Genomic DNA, 14,026 nt, shown 5'->3' with positions numbered 1-14,026 from the left:
TTGAATATATATCTAAATTTGAATTGATAATAGTTATTGCCTTAATTGGGAAGGGGACAATTATACTGGACAATAAATGTGTATAAGGGTAAACATAACAACATAACTGCTGCTGTCAGTACATTACATTAGACAATACTTCAAAAAGGCTGCATTTACACTGCATGGTTCAAGTGACAATTCAGATGCACGACATGGCAGCCTTAAAAAACAAAACAACAAAACACACACACAAGGAATCTGATAGCCTCTTCCAGATAAGACTCAAGTCTTACCTCAGTGATAAAGGTGTTGAGTAGTTGCTTGGCCTTGAACCTTTTGACCTTCTGCTGTATTCTCTTGTCTTTCTCCAGTTCTTCTAACTCTGCCCACCGACAGTGGAGGTAAGAACTGAAAGAAGAGAGAAAAAGATCACATTGTGTCGAAGTTTTAATGAATAACAAGAACAAATAATGCTGAAATCTTGATTTAAAAAAAAGCTGCTTGGGTCAAGCGCAAAACAAAATATGACTGGAACAATTGAGAAATTAAAACGCTCGTATTGCATAAACTGGAAATAGCAGTGTGGGAGCTTATGTAAGAAAAGTAGGTCTCAATACTATAGAAGAAAAATACTAAGTGTGTCACTCACAAGCCCTTGAACTTGACATAGAACTCCTCAACCTCTGTTTCCTCCCGTGACTCCAGCTAAGTCGAGGGGGGAAAAAATAATTAGCCACACATATTACTACAAAAAGTGGATTAACAGGTGAGAGAGTATTAGGAAACTGCTAATTTGACAAAATGAAGACAAAGTGAATGTAATTCCGCTTGACAATCACAAACTGACTTAAGTGTTTGAAAGACGATATGAATCCTTGGACGGAACTGCTCTTCCATTAACCATTACTTATTTAACATTAACAAGTACACAAACAAGCACACACTCCAAGATGCTGCTGCTACTACGACTACTACTACTGTAGTGCCTTGAATCATCAATCACACTCGTACACACAGCCTGAGGAAATGCTAGCTTGGTGTCTGGCGTTGCTCTCGCGTTGCGGTTTTGGCTGTATGCCAAGTTTAGGGTCAAATCTGAATGGAGTTTTGTGTGTGTGTGTGCGTGTGTGTGTGTGCGTGTGTGAGAGAGAGGCGAGAGTCCAATGGCAAGACAGCTGGCAAAAGCAAAGTTGGCTGCTGCTTGCTATATGTGAATGCATGTATTAGCCAAGTGACAGGCTTTCTTTAGAACAAACTGTGTCGAACAATAACATTTAAAATATATATTTGTTTTGCTTATTCTGTAGTTTAAAGCCTGTCCCAGCTGACATACTTCCACTAACAATCACACACATTTAGTGACATAAGAGAGACATTAAATTCTAAATCGGACTTTTTGTGGGGAGAAAACAAATGTATTTTAGTTTACACATATTGTATACAGTCACATCGCCAGTCAGATCAATACACATGCAAAACATACAGAAACAAAAGATAACTTTTGTCACTGTGGCAAGAGATAACTGGGCTAATCTGTGTATGTATCATTCTTTGGGCAAGCCATAGGATGGCTAATCACATGCATATAACCAGCCAGTATCTATGTGATGTATGGGATTGTGTGTGCATCTAGCTCACCTGTTTCTTGGTGGTACGCACACCCATGATCTTCTCCACCACCGGCCCATCAGTTTCAGCTATGTCCTAGAATCCAAAAATAACTGCGTGCTAACAAAGTCTAGTAAATGCGTTATGTACAACAGGGATTAAGGGCAGATGAACCTGACTATGTTACATATTATTCAATATCACATTACTGTGTACTTTGGAGCAATACCAAGCTACACCTAGACTGTACCTGCAGATGGGTTGATGATGATGATGGAGACTTTGGTGCAGGTGAATCGTCTCCACTGTCGTCATCTTCCGAGATTCGGAACTCCAGGTCCTCTGTATAGCGCTTCCTTTTCACTTGTCGGCTGGAGCGTCGCTTCTGGTGTGCAGAAAATGATAGATGTGAAGCAAAAGTACTATGAAATTAGTTAACAAAAAATCCGTAAAGGGTAAGAAATGACTGGCTGTACTCATCAGAGAAATAAGGACTTTTAGCTGTTTAACACCACACAGTTTAAATATGTTTTGATTTGAATTCATGTTCACAAGGCCCATCTACTTGTCTCCTATACAATCGAAATTTTTTGTTGAGTGATAAAATGGAGGTACATATGAATTTCACAGTAGGGTCTCAAAGGGCTGTCAACAAGGTTTGTTTGAATTGTGCTGCATGAATGCTACTCTAAATAATGCTTTCAACAAGTTCTGTACCTGCACACCATCCTCATCCTCCTCCTCTATAGACGAGTGAGGCGGAGACTTCACTTCTACATCTTCACTGACTGATGAGTGTCGCTTTCTTTTGGAATCCTTCTTGGCAGCAATGGCGCCATCTTCGGACTCTGCCTTCTTACTGCTATAGGGAGATTTGGGGGAAGGAGGGGCGTGGCGAAAAAGAGAAAAACATTGAAATTTTATTGGAGGGAAAGTATTAGCACAAGACAACTACTGTTTCTTTCGTCAATCTATGGCCCTAAACTAACCAGGCGTGTGTGTGTGTGTGTGTGTGTGTGTGTGTGCATGCATGTGTGCCTGTCCCAGGGCAGTCGCCATGTTTGATTTACCCATTTAGAAATCATTAGTGTGCCTCAGGCTCTGGAACACAGGGGGTTAATATGATGAAAGACTGCAAGGGGTTGGAGGGAGCAAGATGGAGAGATGTAAGCAGAGAGGAAGCACACGAGGGCCCAGAGACAGAGCAAAAGGGAGGGGTGAGGTTGAGAGGCTCCCATGCTTCCTCTAATCTCTGGCATGGAAAGAAAGAGGAGCTGTGTGTGTGCGTGCGTGTGTGTGTGAAGGTAGTGTACACACACACTATAAAGGAAGTCCAGAGGACACTCATGTACCATGCACTTCAGCACGTGCACACACAGCACTGTACACAAGTTGTAGCAGAATAGCGATAGTTCTTGCACACAAAAGAAAGAACGCAAAAGTCAAAAGCTTAGGCGTACATTTGAACTTTTCCTCAACATGCTTTAGAGCTGAAAAACAAAACATACACTTTTCCACTGACAAGCACATTACTACTGTACTATAATAATACAACTATATTACTTGTTTTACCAGTTAGTCACATAATCTCAGAAACTTGAGCTCTAGGCTAGGAGATGTCATAGTTCAACTAAATAGTGGCTTTTGGTTGCCAAATAAATAAATAAAATGGCAAGGTGACAGATGACCACACTGTATACCCCCCACCTGCAATTGTGTTGTGATTTAATATGTACATGGTAAGTATTTTATGTAAGAATACAGTAACTCCAATATTGAGGTATACAAAATTTTATGTGCTTACTTTTACATGATGTTGAATGACAGAGTCAATATTCGGGTTTCCATCCAATTGTTTCAAAATTTTTAAGCAAATTTACTGAAAATGCGCAAAACGGACATGCCCGTTTTCCATCTGTTGTTCTTTTACGAATATTGAGAGGGGACTCCGCCGCTGTAGGTGGCGGTGTCCACCATTGACATGTGATCCACCAGTAATTTAAAAGAAGAAGACCAGGAAGAGACTGTGCCGTGCGATGACGTCGTAAGAGTTTTCTTTTTGAATTCTTGATAAACCATAGCGTTTCTTTGCTGTTTTCCATCTAAATAGCATTAATATTCGCTTCTTTAATTAATTCCAAAAAGTTTTGTCCCCAAACATACCTTACTTTATCGTCCGACATTGCTTTGGGACTACAAACGTACGTGTGACGTAATATCCAGTCAAAACGTGTGACGTGTATCTGGTCTTGCCAGCATTCATTCGCAAAACCTCTGTTTCCATAGCCCAAATTCGCATTTTCCTTTGTTCGATACGCTTCAAAATCTACCCCCTCTAAGCGCAAAAACTTTTTTTGCAAATTTTGGGCCCTTATTAGAATTTCTAGTGTTTCCATTCAGTTTTAATTTTGCATTTCTTGAAATTTCAAATAAAAATGGGTGGATGGAAACCCAACTGATGAAAAAACAAGGTAATAGCGCGACTTTTGTCCACGTCAAGATCTGAAGTAGCTCGACAAACACTCAAAAAGAAGAAATGGAAGCAGAGATAAATGTGCGCACAGAGTTTCATCATCCGAGAAACAATTCAAATGACATACTGTATCTCCCACCCTGCCCTTCTGCATCACAGCATGGATGTGCATCTCTCCCTGTCCTGCTCTGTGCCTCTCCACTAGTCCCTCCTGCTTGCTCACTCCCTTGCTGTCCCTGGGGCCCTTCTCCTTTCATCCTCACGCCAAGAGCAATAACCATCTCCGTGGTAACGGCTGGTCATGTGACCTGCACCTGTTCCTCTGGCTGGTCGCCACACGCTGGAGCCATCTGGCCACACAACAAACGCACACACTTGCACTTCTCGACTTGGCTGCTTCTCTTCCTCCTACGTGATCTTGCTTCCCCAACTTCCTCAGTCATCACCCAATCACATTTTATCTTCTGCTTGCTAAAAATGTCATTATATACATATAATAGGGGTGTCAGGCGTTTAAAAATTTCAATTGTAATTAAATCGCATGACTACAATAGCTAAGCCACGATTAATCACGTTTCGTAAATTTTATAACTGTTCTAAATGTACAATAAAATATTTGTTCCTAAGTTTTCATACTGTTAACATAAAAGTGGGACAAAAATGTTAAACTAATAGAAATATGGCTGCATCTTTTAGTCATTGATACAGTAATTTCACAATTCATAAAACTGAGTTAAAATTAAAAAGATGTACTGTACTGTAAAAAATGAGTGTGATATTGATTTGTGTTGGTCATTTTTCTGCCACTAGATGGCATATTTGCATCTTCTTTGTAAGACGGTGACAGCTCAGTGCATTTTTCTTTTCATATTAAGAGCCATCTAATCTTAGTTTAACATGAACCAACAAATTTTCAAAATTGTAAAATACAACTTGACCACAAATATATGCATTATTATTAATTTTATTATTGCTAAATTTTGACATGTACGTGTCTGCTGCGCTGCGAATTCCCCCAGTACAGACTTTCCAAGTAAGGATCGGTCATTACATTTGTGGCGTTAATGCTTTTTAGCATTAGCCTACAAGTACGTTCGGAACAGCCTTCTCAGGTTGGACCTGGGTCATTTGTCAAATCACCCTCTTCTTTTTTGCCCCCCCTGGGAGACTGGCATGTTTGTCGGAAAATGTGCATTTTATTTAAGCAAAGCGATCCACTACTGAACTGGACTGTAAGCTAACAAACAGGATTCTAACATGCATGCAACTCAGACTCACCTCGCCCCCTCTCAGCCCTTACAAACACACACATGGGCAGTTGCAGCACAAACACTGAAACAGGGATTGCATTGGAACAGAATGTTTACTTGTGAACTTTTAATTTAAATATAAATAAATACATTCAGAAAATGGATGGATGGATGGATGGATAACTGAAGGGATGGTGGGGCTAGACAAATTTCTGACGGGGCTATAGCACCCCCTAGTCCCCGGCATGCTTTCACGATGGGTAATTTTACATTATCAAGGATTTATACTGTCTCACAAGAAAACACACAAGGGTCCATTGTTTGGCTACAAAGTAGAAGAAAGCGATCAAAGTCCTCATTCGTCGAATTAAGCGTGCATAAATGGCAAAGGAGGAGGAAGCGATAAATCATCATTCCGGCAATCACACAAGCTTTACGAAATAAAACACACAGTTAATGGTCACCTGCTGATTTGATGAGCCATACTATGACCTACATGCATTAAATCCCTCGAAATAGAAAGCACAAGTAGTGGTGACAATAGACTGTGTAGAAAGCGTGGCATTTCCATGCACACACACACACGCACGCACAGCAAGGTGCCAGAATGTGTGTATACTGCAAACAAAATTGCCATCGAATTCGCGCGCACGCACACACACAAACGCGCACACACACGGGCGTGGCAGCTAGGAGCTGGGTTATTTATAGTTGTACTTCCTGAGACAAGTAGACAGAGAGGCGGTACGAGCCACCAGGACGGAGTGAGAAGGTCAAAGGAGCGAATTGAGCTGACTCGGCAAAGTAAACCACCTGATTCTTTTGGAATTTGCAACAAGAGGTGACAGTTGAATTTCCAGCAAAGGAGTTATAAGATTAGTGGTAAAAGTTACTGCAGTTTTAGGAAAAAAAGTCCCAAAAAACCTACAAACATTATTTGCGTAGATCAGTGATTCCCAACCAGGGTGCCGTAGCACCCTAGTGTGTCGTGAGAGATCATCAGGGGTGCTGCAGAAAAACACCCATTTGTTTATTACAAATATACTTTTGTTTATGTATCCATGCCATTGACATATAATGTTCTTCCATTGAAAGGCAGGAGGCACAATAAAGTCGTGCTGTCATTGACTTTCTTTTATTTTTTTTATAATCGATTTTCCTATCAATCACCCCCCCCCCCCCCCCAACCTCCCCAACAAAAAAAATCATTATTATTATTTTTTAAATCCAGTAAGGTTAAACGTAAATTGAATTTAGTGGATAATCTGGATATACTCATTGTTCCTCATCTCCGGTACACATGCATTATTACTGATTATTTCTGATTCTGACACAAAAAAAACAAAATTTCTCTCGAACCCATATTAAGATTTTCAAAACTCTTGACGTTTTCTATGCAGGGCTTCACAAAAACACCCACCAATCCGACAAAGGTGGATTAAGTTTAGCTGTGGCTCGAGAAACCGAAAATCCAACTGGCCGCTTTGGTGGGTGCAATTGATCATTGACTACGTTAACATGCAGTCAATATTTGGGTTAAGGTCAGAGTTACGGTTTCTGATTCAAGATAACCAGTTTACATCCCTAATCTGTACGTAAAAAAAGTCTGGATAGCTGATTGGCCAAGACTTTTGACCGGAGAGGCCAACATATGACCATTCGCAAGAAACGTTTCTCTGTCCACGATCCAATACATTCGGACTTACCCGTTGGGGAAATACTTAGAAGAAACAACAGGATTTGTGAATGTTTTAAATTTGTATGACTTTAGACATCTTACAACTTGCCTTTGCTTTGAAAATGATAATTAAATACATGTATAAATCATATGCTTGCTGATGTTAACATATAAGCCTACATGTGTGCGTGAAGAAAGTGATTGGAGAGTTTGCTGTAGGAGGGGTTAATGCATTACGGTGTCCAATATTGAAAAGCTTGTGTTTGCATGAATGAATCGCAGAATAGAGAGAAAGAGCACCACTTCTTAGTGTTTTTAAAGACTTCCCCCTAAAACCTTACACTATAATAGAATAATAATGATAATAATGCATCGGATTTATATAGTGCTTTTCTAGACACTCAAAGACGCTTTACAATGGAATGGATACATTATTCATGCACTCACACATTCACACTGCGGTGGCGGTAAGCTACTTACTTGGGGGAGGCTGACGGAAGCGTGGCTGCCAGTGTGCGCCTACGGCCCCTCCAACCACCATCAAACATTCACACCTTCCACACACCATTGTGAGTAGCACTGGAGGCAGTTTGTGTGTGAAGTGCCTTGCCCAAGTACAGTACACAACAACACATGACTTGGGGTGAGCGGGGATAGAACAGCTGACCTTCTGGTTACTGAACGACCATCTCTACATCCTGAGCCACGGCCACCCAAAACAAGTTAATATGATAAGAGGTGTCTCACAATATGTCTCATGATTCCCTGTGTGATGAGAAATAACTCGAGCAATCCTAACCACAAAAATGAAGGCTATATGAAGCAAAAATTGCCGGGCAGTGGATAACAGACACAGGAGCCTTTTCTGACGCATCAGCTTCAGGGGCTGGTGGGTGCATGGACCAGGGCCTCGCTGCGGCCAGCCTGAAGAGGTGCCCATGCACCGCATGCTCTTGCACATTTCCCCCGCTAAGTCTGGAGCTCTCGGTGGGCTACGCTGCCGCTACCACAATACCTTCTGGCATAGAAAGAAAAACAACTTGGATAACTCTACTCACTCGCCCAGTACTTCAATCTCGTCCAACGTGGAGCTGTGTGATTTTGCATCTGACACCGAACAGATGAGCAATGCATCCGCTGTAAACAATGGCTAGAGTTGCTCTGTTTACGACTGTCACACACAAACGCATATCAAGAGAAATATGTAAATTCAATTTGGCCGGAGTTTTATTAAACCTTCGTATTTAATGGGGGAAAAATCCCACGGGAGGTGTGGCCGACAGGGCAAAATGCAGAAAAATATCTCCCGTTTGCAAAAATCCCGGCCACGTGTAGACAGGGCCTTAGTTTTAATAAAGGCCGGCTACACGTAGGAAGGGGCTTGTAGAGCAAAAGACAAAAGCCGCGTTTCCACCGCAGGAACTTCGGGGTAAATTTACGGGGTCAACCCCGTATGTGCGCGCCTCCACTGCAGGAGCGTTCCCAACCGGGCCACATTTACAGGAATTTACGGGGACGAGCGGAGGTCCTACTCGAGGGTAGGTACTCTGCTGGCCCGATAAACTCCCGATCGAGCTCTCGTGCTGATTGGTTAAAAATTATTTACTTTTCAAATTCTTCATCTAGACGCCGTCTCCTCTCACTCGCCCATCCATCCATGCAAAGTACATTAAACAAAGCAGAAAAAAACGGCAACCGCCACAAGTTTTTTTTTTTCTTTCCTTGTTGTTCTGATTTTTGCGGTGCCGTGCTTGGGTGACGTCACAGAAACCGTCGCAAGGCGATTACGTGTCGATCGAAAACTCGTGAATTGCGAGTCAGCCTTTTCAAATTTTTCATCTAAACGCTGTCTCCTCTCACTCAAATCATCCATCCATGCCAAGTACATAAAATAAAAAGCAGAGAAAAACAGCAACCACCTAAAGTTTTTCTCTTTCCTCGAGATTTTCGTTGCACAGTGCTTGGGTGACGTCACGGGAGAACCCGTCGCGAAATGGGTCGTACTCTGCAGTGGAGACACAGCCACAAGCGGCCCGGCTGAGAGGACGGTTTCTGTGAAAGTCCCTACCCCCCTCCCCAACTTCCTGCGGTGGAAATGCGGCTAAATAAAGGGATGACGGCTGGGTGATGTTGGTCCACCATTTTACAATAGCAGTGGATGGCCGGCAGCCATTATTATGCTAAATTAACCTGGGAGCTGCAGGCCGCCACTCAAGATGGAGGAAAGCCTGAAAACAGATAACAGCTAGTTTACAAACACACACATACGCACGCACGCACGTACGCACGCCCCACCCCCACATTTCCTCTGCCCACTCTGAGCTATGGAGTGGACAGCAGCATGGCCTTCATTATCATTAGATGCCATTTTCTGCCACAAAGAAAAAAATCCCTCCCCCAATACACATACAAAATCGCCTGCCCCCTCATCACCTCGTTAGCAACCTACCCTAGCTCGAAGCCCCCCCTCCTCCTTTCTTTCCCAGTGTCCGATGCAAGCCTACACATAAGCCCACCTCCCCCAGTGTTGACCCTTGCTTGCAGCTTTCGCCCTCCCTCTTCCTCGGGATAAAAAGGCCCGCAAGGACGAGAAAAAGAAGGAACGGGAGTGAGACTAAAGACTGAGAAAAAAGAGAGAGAGAGAAAAATGGAGGCTGTCCTAACACATTCCTTTGTCCGATCAAGTTTCCACCTTCACAATGAAACCACCTCAGACTAACATCGCCACTTTTGCCAATGTTCTTTGATCCAAGAAGTCAGCAACTGCACACATGTGAAAATACTAGACACAAGTACCAATAGTAGAGAAGTACCCATATGTCTAAAATTTTAGGTACAAAAATCTGTCAATCTTCCTTTGTTCTATTGTTTAGTAATGTGTATCCCTGTTGAGAAAGTAGTTATCGTGGTCATGGTTGATCTACTAGAACAAAATGGGATTGGTTGATCGCTTGTTCATATGCCTGCTATCAAACCATTTTAAGAATTATGAGTCCAATGCATCTGTTGTTCTATAAATAACTTCCTATGATGTTTTACAGACAAATTATGCTATTAAATGGTACTTGATTGACATGAGATGAAGCGAGCAACCCATTGGCCAGCGATGCTGTTCCTACCTGGACTTTTTGGACATCTTGGCCTTGGGTGTGGAGTTCTTGACTTTCTTCTCCTTGGGTTCTTTGGGTGTCTTGGGTGTCTTGGGTGTTTTAGGCATTTTGGGGGTCTTAGGCTCTTTTGCCTCTGTGCCCTCTGCCATATCCTTTGGTTTCTTTTTCCGTTTTTTCTTCTCAACAGGTGGTGAACTTCCATCTCCTATTGCTGTACCAGCACCCTGCTCGCACCCCGTTAAAGGAAATCCTGAAGTGACGTCTTCCTCTCTTTTTGTCATGCTCTTCTTTCCTTCCTCTTTATCTTCTACTTTTGTTTTCTTTTTCTTCTTCTTTTTTGGCTTAGTCTCCTGGTCACTGGGCTGCTCTGTGCAGACAGGCTGTATAGTGTCACCAGTGCAGCCAGTCAGCCGATCAGGAACCATCCTTGAGGCATCGGCAGATGGGTCCAACGGGGAATGCTGAAGGGCCAGGAGACAGATGACAGTTAATCTCAAGCAAATGTAAAACAAGTAAATAGTAAACAATTACATTTGTTTCTTTACAAAAAAGAAAATAAATGTTTCCCACTCTTGCCACATCGCGAGCACCTAATTTGTCTGTGAAAATTAGTGGAACCTGGCTAATAAGCATAAATGTTAGTATGGGAAGGGGAAAAAAACTGTATAGAAATTGCATACAATAATCCTCCATGCTGCTAGTGATGCACAACATTGGTTACAGCATAATCACATCGCCTGTCAAGCCAATGGCGCTTTGTTTACATTTGATGGTGGCGGCATGCTAGCGTTAGCAAGTTAGCACTTCTGTTGCGATCTTAGAAAGGATGAAAGAGCAAACATTGTCGGTTTCACAAACCAACTATGTACATATATTGTCGACAGTAACATACTGTTAAGAAATATGTTTTTTGACAATGAGGATGTTGGGAATTTTAACGGCTTTGTAACGGCAACGACGAATAATTACCCCGATCCCCGAGGTTATTACAACTGCACTCCAGTGTTGAAGATAAATATATTTGGAGTTATACATGAGCAGATGCGACATTTGTTTGTTAATTTAAAAAAATATATATATTGAAGGTTTATAATAATAAACATAGGTTTGTGTGAACGCCACAGGTGCAAGCTCTAAAATGTTTTTGGAATTATGTTTCTATCTGCTTCAGGAGCTGAGATATCAATTATTTTTTAATATTGTTGAATTTCCAGGAAAACTTCAGGTTTTCGGGAATGACTCAAAAGTCACCCATAGGTTTTAGAGGCATGTTTTGCAAGGCACTTTAGGCCTTAATGGGTTCAATTGTACTAAATTTGTAAAAGACATTAATTTGAGGGATGAGCAGCAGAGTTAAGAACGTGGGTTGCACTTACACTCAAGAAAAAAATGCCAAATCTTCTCAATGCCAAACACCTTAGTTTGCTGTTGCCACTGACTCTTGTTTTGAGCTCTGGTCCCGCATTGTTTGAAGTGGGCCCTAGTACAATTTCCAAACTGAAGGTCAAATTTCATATAACAGGGTTGTCAGAGATGACAGCACCCCAAGAAGACCATTTCCTCACCCTGTTAGCACTTTGGCTGACACAGATTTGCAGCACGGTATGGCTGACTGCTCTCTGCCAAAACAACCGGGAACAGACTGCACGCAGCCAATCTCTAGTTTTATAGGGATGCCAGGAGACCTGCTATATATATATACTGCCATTCGTTGTCAGTCCCGTTCACACTTATGTCGGCAATACATGCATGCATTGGAACCCAAGCACATGGAGGAACGTTATGTTCACGAGTCCAAATTCTGCCTTCAGCGGGTAGGTAAGTGCGGCGAAGACGCGATGAACGCTGATTGTTGAGTAACACGTTTTGGTGGAGGTGATAGATTGGCTTTATCATTGGAGGCAATCTCAATGCAGCAAAATAAGATTATTCAACCAGTTGCAATCACCACAGTCTAGGACAGAACTCTATTCTCCAAGATGACATCGCTACGTCTCCCCTCCTGCACAGTCACAACTCAGAAAAATACACTTTGGAACCGTGGTACGGTTGGATTTTACATGAATCGGTGCTTGGTAGAACAGATCCTAATCGATGTGTAATTGCGCATACCAACAAAAGTACAGATTTCGGTACATATCCCTATACAATACTGTATACTAGGAGTGGGAATCTTTGAATGTCTCACAATTCGATTCAATTCCGATTTTTGGGTCTGCGATTCGATTCAGAATCAATTTTCGACTAAGAATTTTTTGATTCAAAAATGATTTGATTGACAATGATTTTTGCTTCAATCTATAGATGTGCAAGGAATTGTAATGATCTACTCCAGTCCGGCTCGCTAATGCTAATTAGCGCGCTACTCGCGGCACTTCACTCAAAAGAACGGCTCCACACTGCAAAAAAACTACTTTTATTGGAATAACTTGATTGTGACTTTTTCCTTAACTTAACAGTGTATCAGACCACGTGGAACCACACTGTCCCTAAGTGGCCAAATCGGGTACAACATGCACAGCGCTCCAAATAAAAGGCACACATTGACAAAGGCAAGACAGTATAAAATAATTTAAATAAAATCGATATTGGGACATTTAAAATCGATTCTGAATCGTACTAAATGAGAATCGCGATTCTTATGAGAATGGGAATAACTTGCTACTCAAAATGACAAAGTTGCTCCTCAAATTAAGTCACTGATTAGCAAAACTGCTCCTCAAAGAAACAAAAATACATTTTGAGCCTGCTATCCAGTCACACATGGAGTCACATGGGTGTTGCTTACTCCCGGTGGTATAATTTCCTCCCCCTCTTCAGCATCAACATTCTAACCTTAGTAAACAAACTGGCTGACACCTCATTTTTCCCTTTTTGCACTCCTGCAAATTCAATCCTCATCCCTTCTCCTCCAATATATGCTTTCTGTGAAGGGAAACTGGTAACCAGCTGTTGAGAGCCACTCCAGCTGCCTCTCCCCTCTCCCTCTATTCCAATGCTCCCTCCTCCTTTCTTTCTTCCTCCAGCTGCTCAGGGTCCCAGTAGCAGATGGGAAATCAGGCATCATGACACGAATAAATTATCTCCATACTTCAAAAAGTCAGTGAGGAAGAGAGTGTGTTCGAGAGTATGCACGTCTATGGAAAAAATAAAAAATAATCACAAACATTGGCCTGTCTAAATATGTTGAGGAGTGTGTGAGCATTAGCAAATTTAACAAGTAAAATGCCACAGAAGCAGTTCGGCACATACACTAGCACAGCATGGTTGTGCTTCACATGGAGAGGGGGGAGGTGCTATCATTCCCAAGTCCACTTACATTAGGCGAATGCTAATGCACAGAGACACACGTCACACCCAAGCACTGCAAGGTCACACATCACACTCAACACTGCACACAAACACCCGCTGACACACACAAGTCAATGAGCCACCTAGACAAAAATGTGGGTGAGAGGGATAAGCAAGGGAAAACAGAAATAGAGACAGGGACAGAGAATTTGGGTTTAACAGCGCTACCATGCTACGTGTTCAAGAAAACCACCTTCCAAATTGATCTTGGCAATCTGACTAATGGCATTCATCTTATTAGAACGTTTCTTTGAAACAAATTAATCTGAATAAACATCCTACAAGTGGTAGCAATAAAGACAAAGATGGCCACTGGGTTTCAACGCTCACTGGGGTAAAATGGAGAAAGGATTCCATGAGGGAGGAACACCTTTTCCACTATCTATGCATCTATCCATCCATCAATCTATGCATTCATCCATCCATCCATCTGTCTTTCCATCTATTGGCTATGAAAAGTTTCACAAAACCTAACTGGCAAGACTTGGTAAAGAGAATGTCAAAAATCGGATGTGCTCTAAAGACAAAGAGCATTTTGTGCCTGTGAGTAAAAACCGTATAAGGTGCTGTCGCC

General features: G+C 42.0%; 1 protein-coding gene across 4 annotated transcripts in view; it reads right to left on the bottom strand.

Annotated features, from left to right (window-relative positions):
- The window catches only part of chd7 (chromodomain helicase DNA binding protein 7), a 79,636-nt gene that overhangs the window by 26,135 nt on the left and 39,475 nt on the right, over window positions 1-14,026 (bottom strand). For all 4 annotated transcript variants that reach the window (XM_077555839.1, XM_077555842.1, XM_077555840.1 and 1 more), the window contains exons 4-9: window positions 10,111-10,562; window positions 2,308-2,452; window positions 1,841-1,975; window positions 1,621-1,686; window positions 632-687; window positions 276-390 (exon numbers count right to left, since the gene is read on the bottom strand). In XM_077555839.1, coding sequence (XP_077411965.1) covers window positions 276-390; window positions 632-687; window positions 1,621-1,686; window positions 1,841-1,975; window positions 2,308-2,452; window positions 10,111-10,562 — 969 coding nt within the window. The remainder of the gene's footprint in view (window positions 1-275; window positions 391-631; window positions 688-1,620; window positions 1,687-1,840; window positions 1,976-2,307; window positions 2,453-10,110; window positions 10,563-14,026) is intronic.

This window comes from Vanacampus margaritifer, chromosome 2, assembly GCF_051991255.1.
Source record: "Vanacampus margaritifer isolate UIUO_Vmar chromosome 2, RoL_Vmar_1.0, whole genome shotgun sequence".
In the NCBI taxonomy this organism is placed as follows: Eukaryota; Metazoa; Chordata; class Actinopteri; order Syngnathiformes; family Syngnathidae; genus Vanacampus; species Vanacampus margaritifer.
Note: the sequence above shows the minus strand (reverse complement) of the source record. Positions and strands in the feature narration are given on the sequence as shown.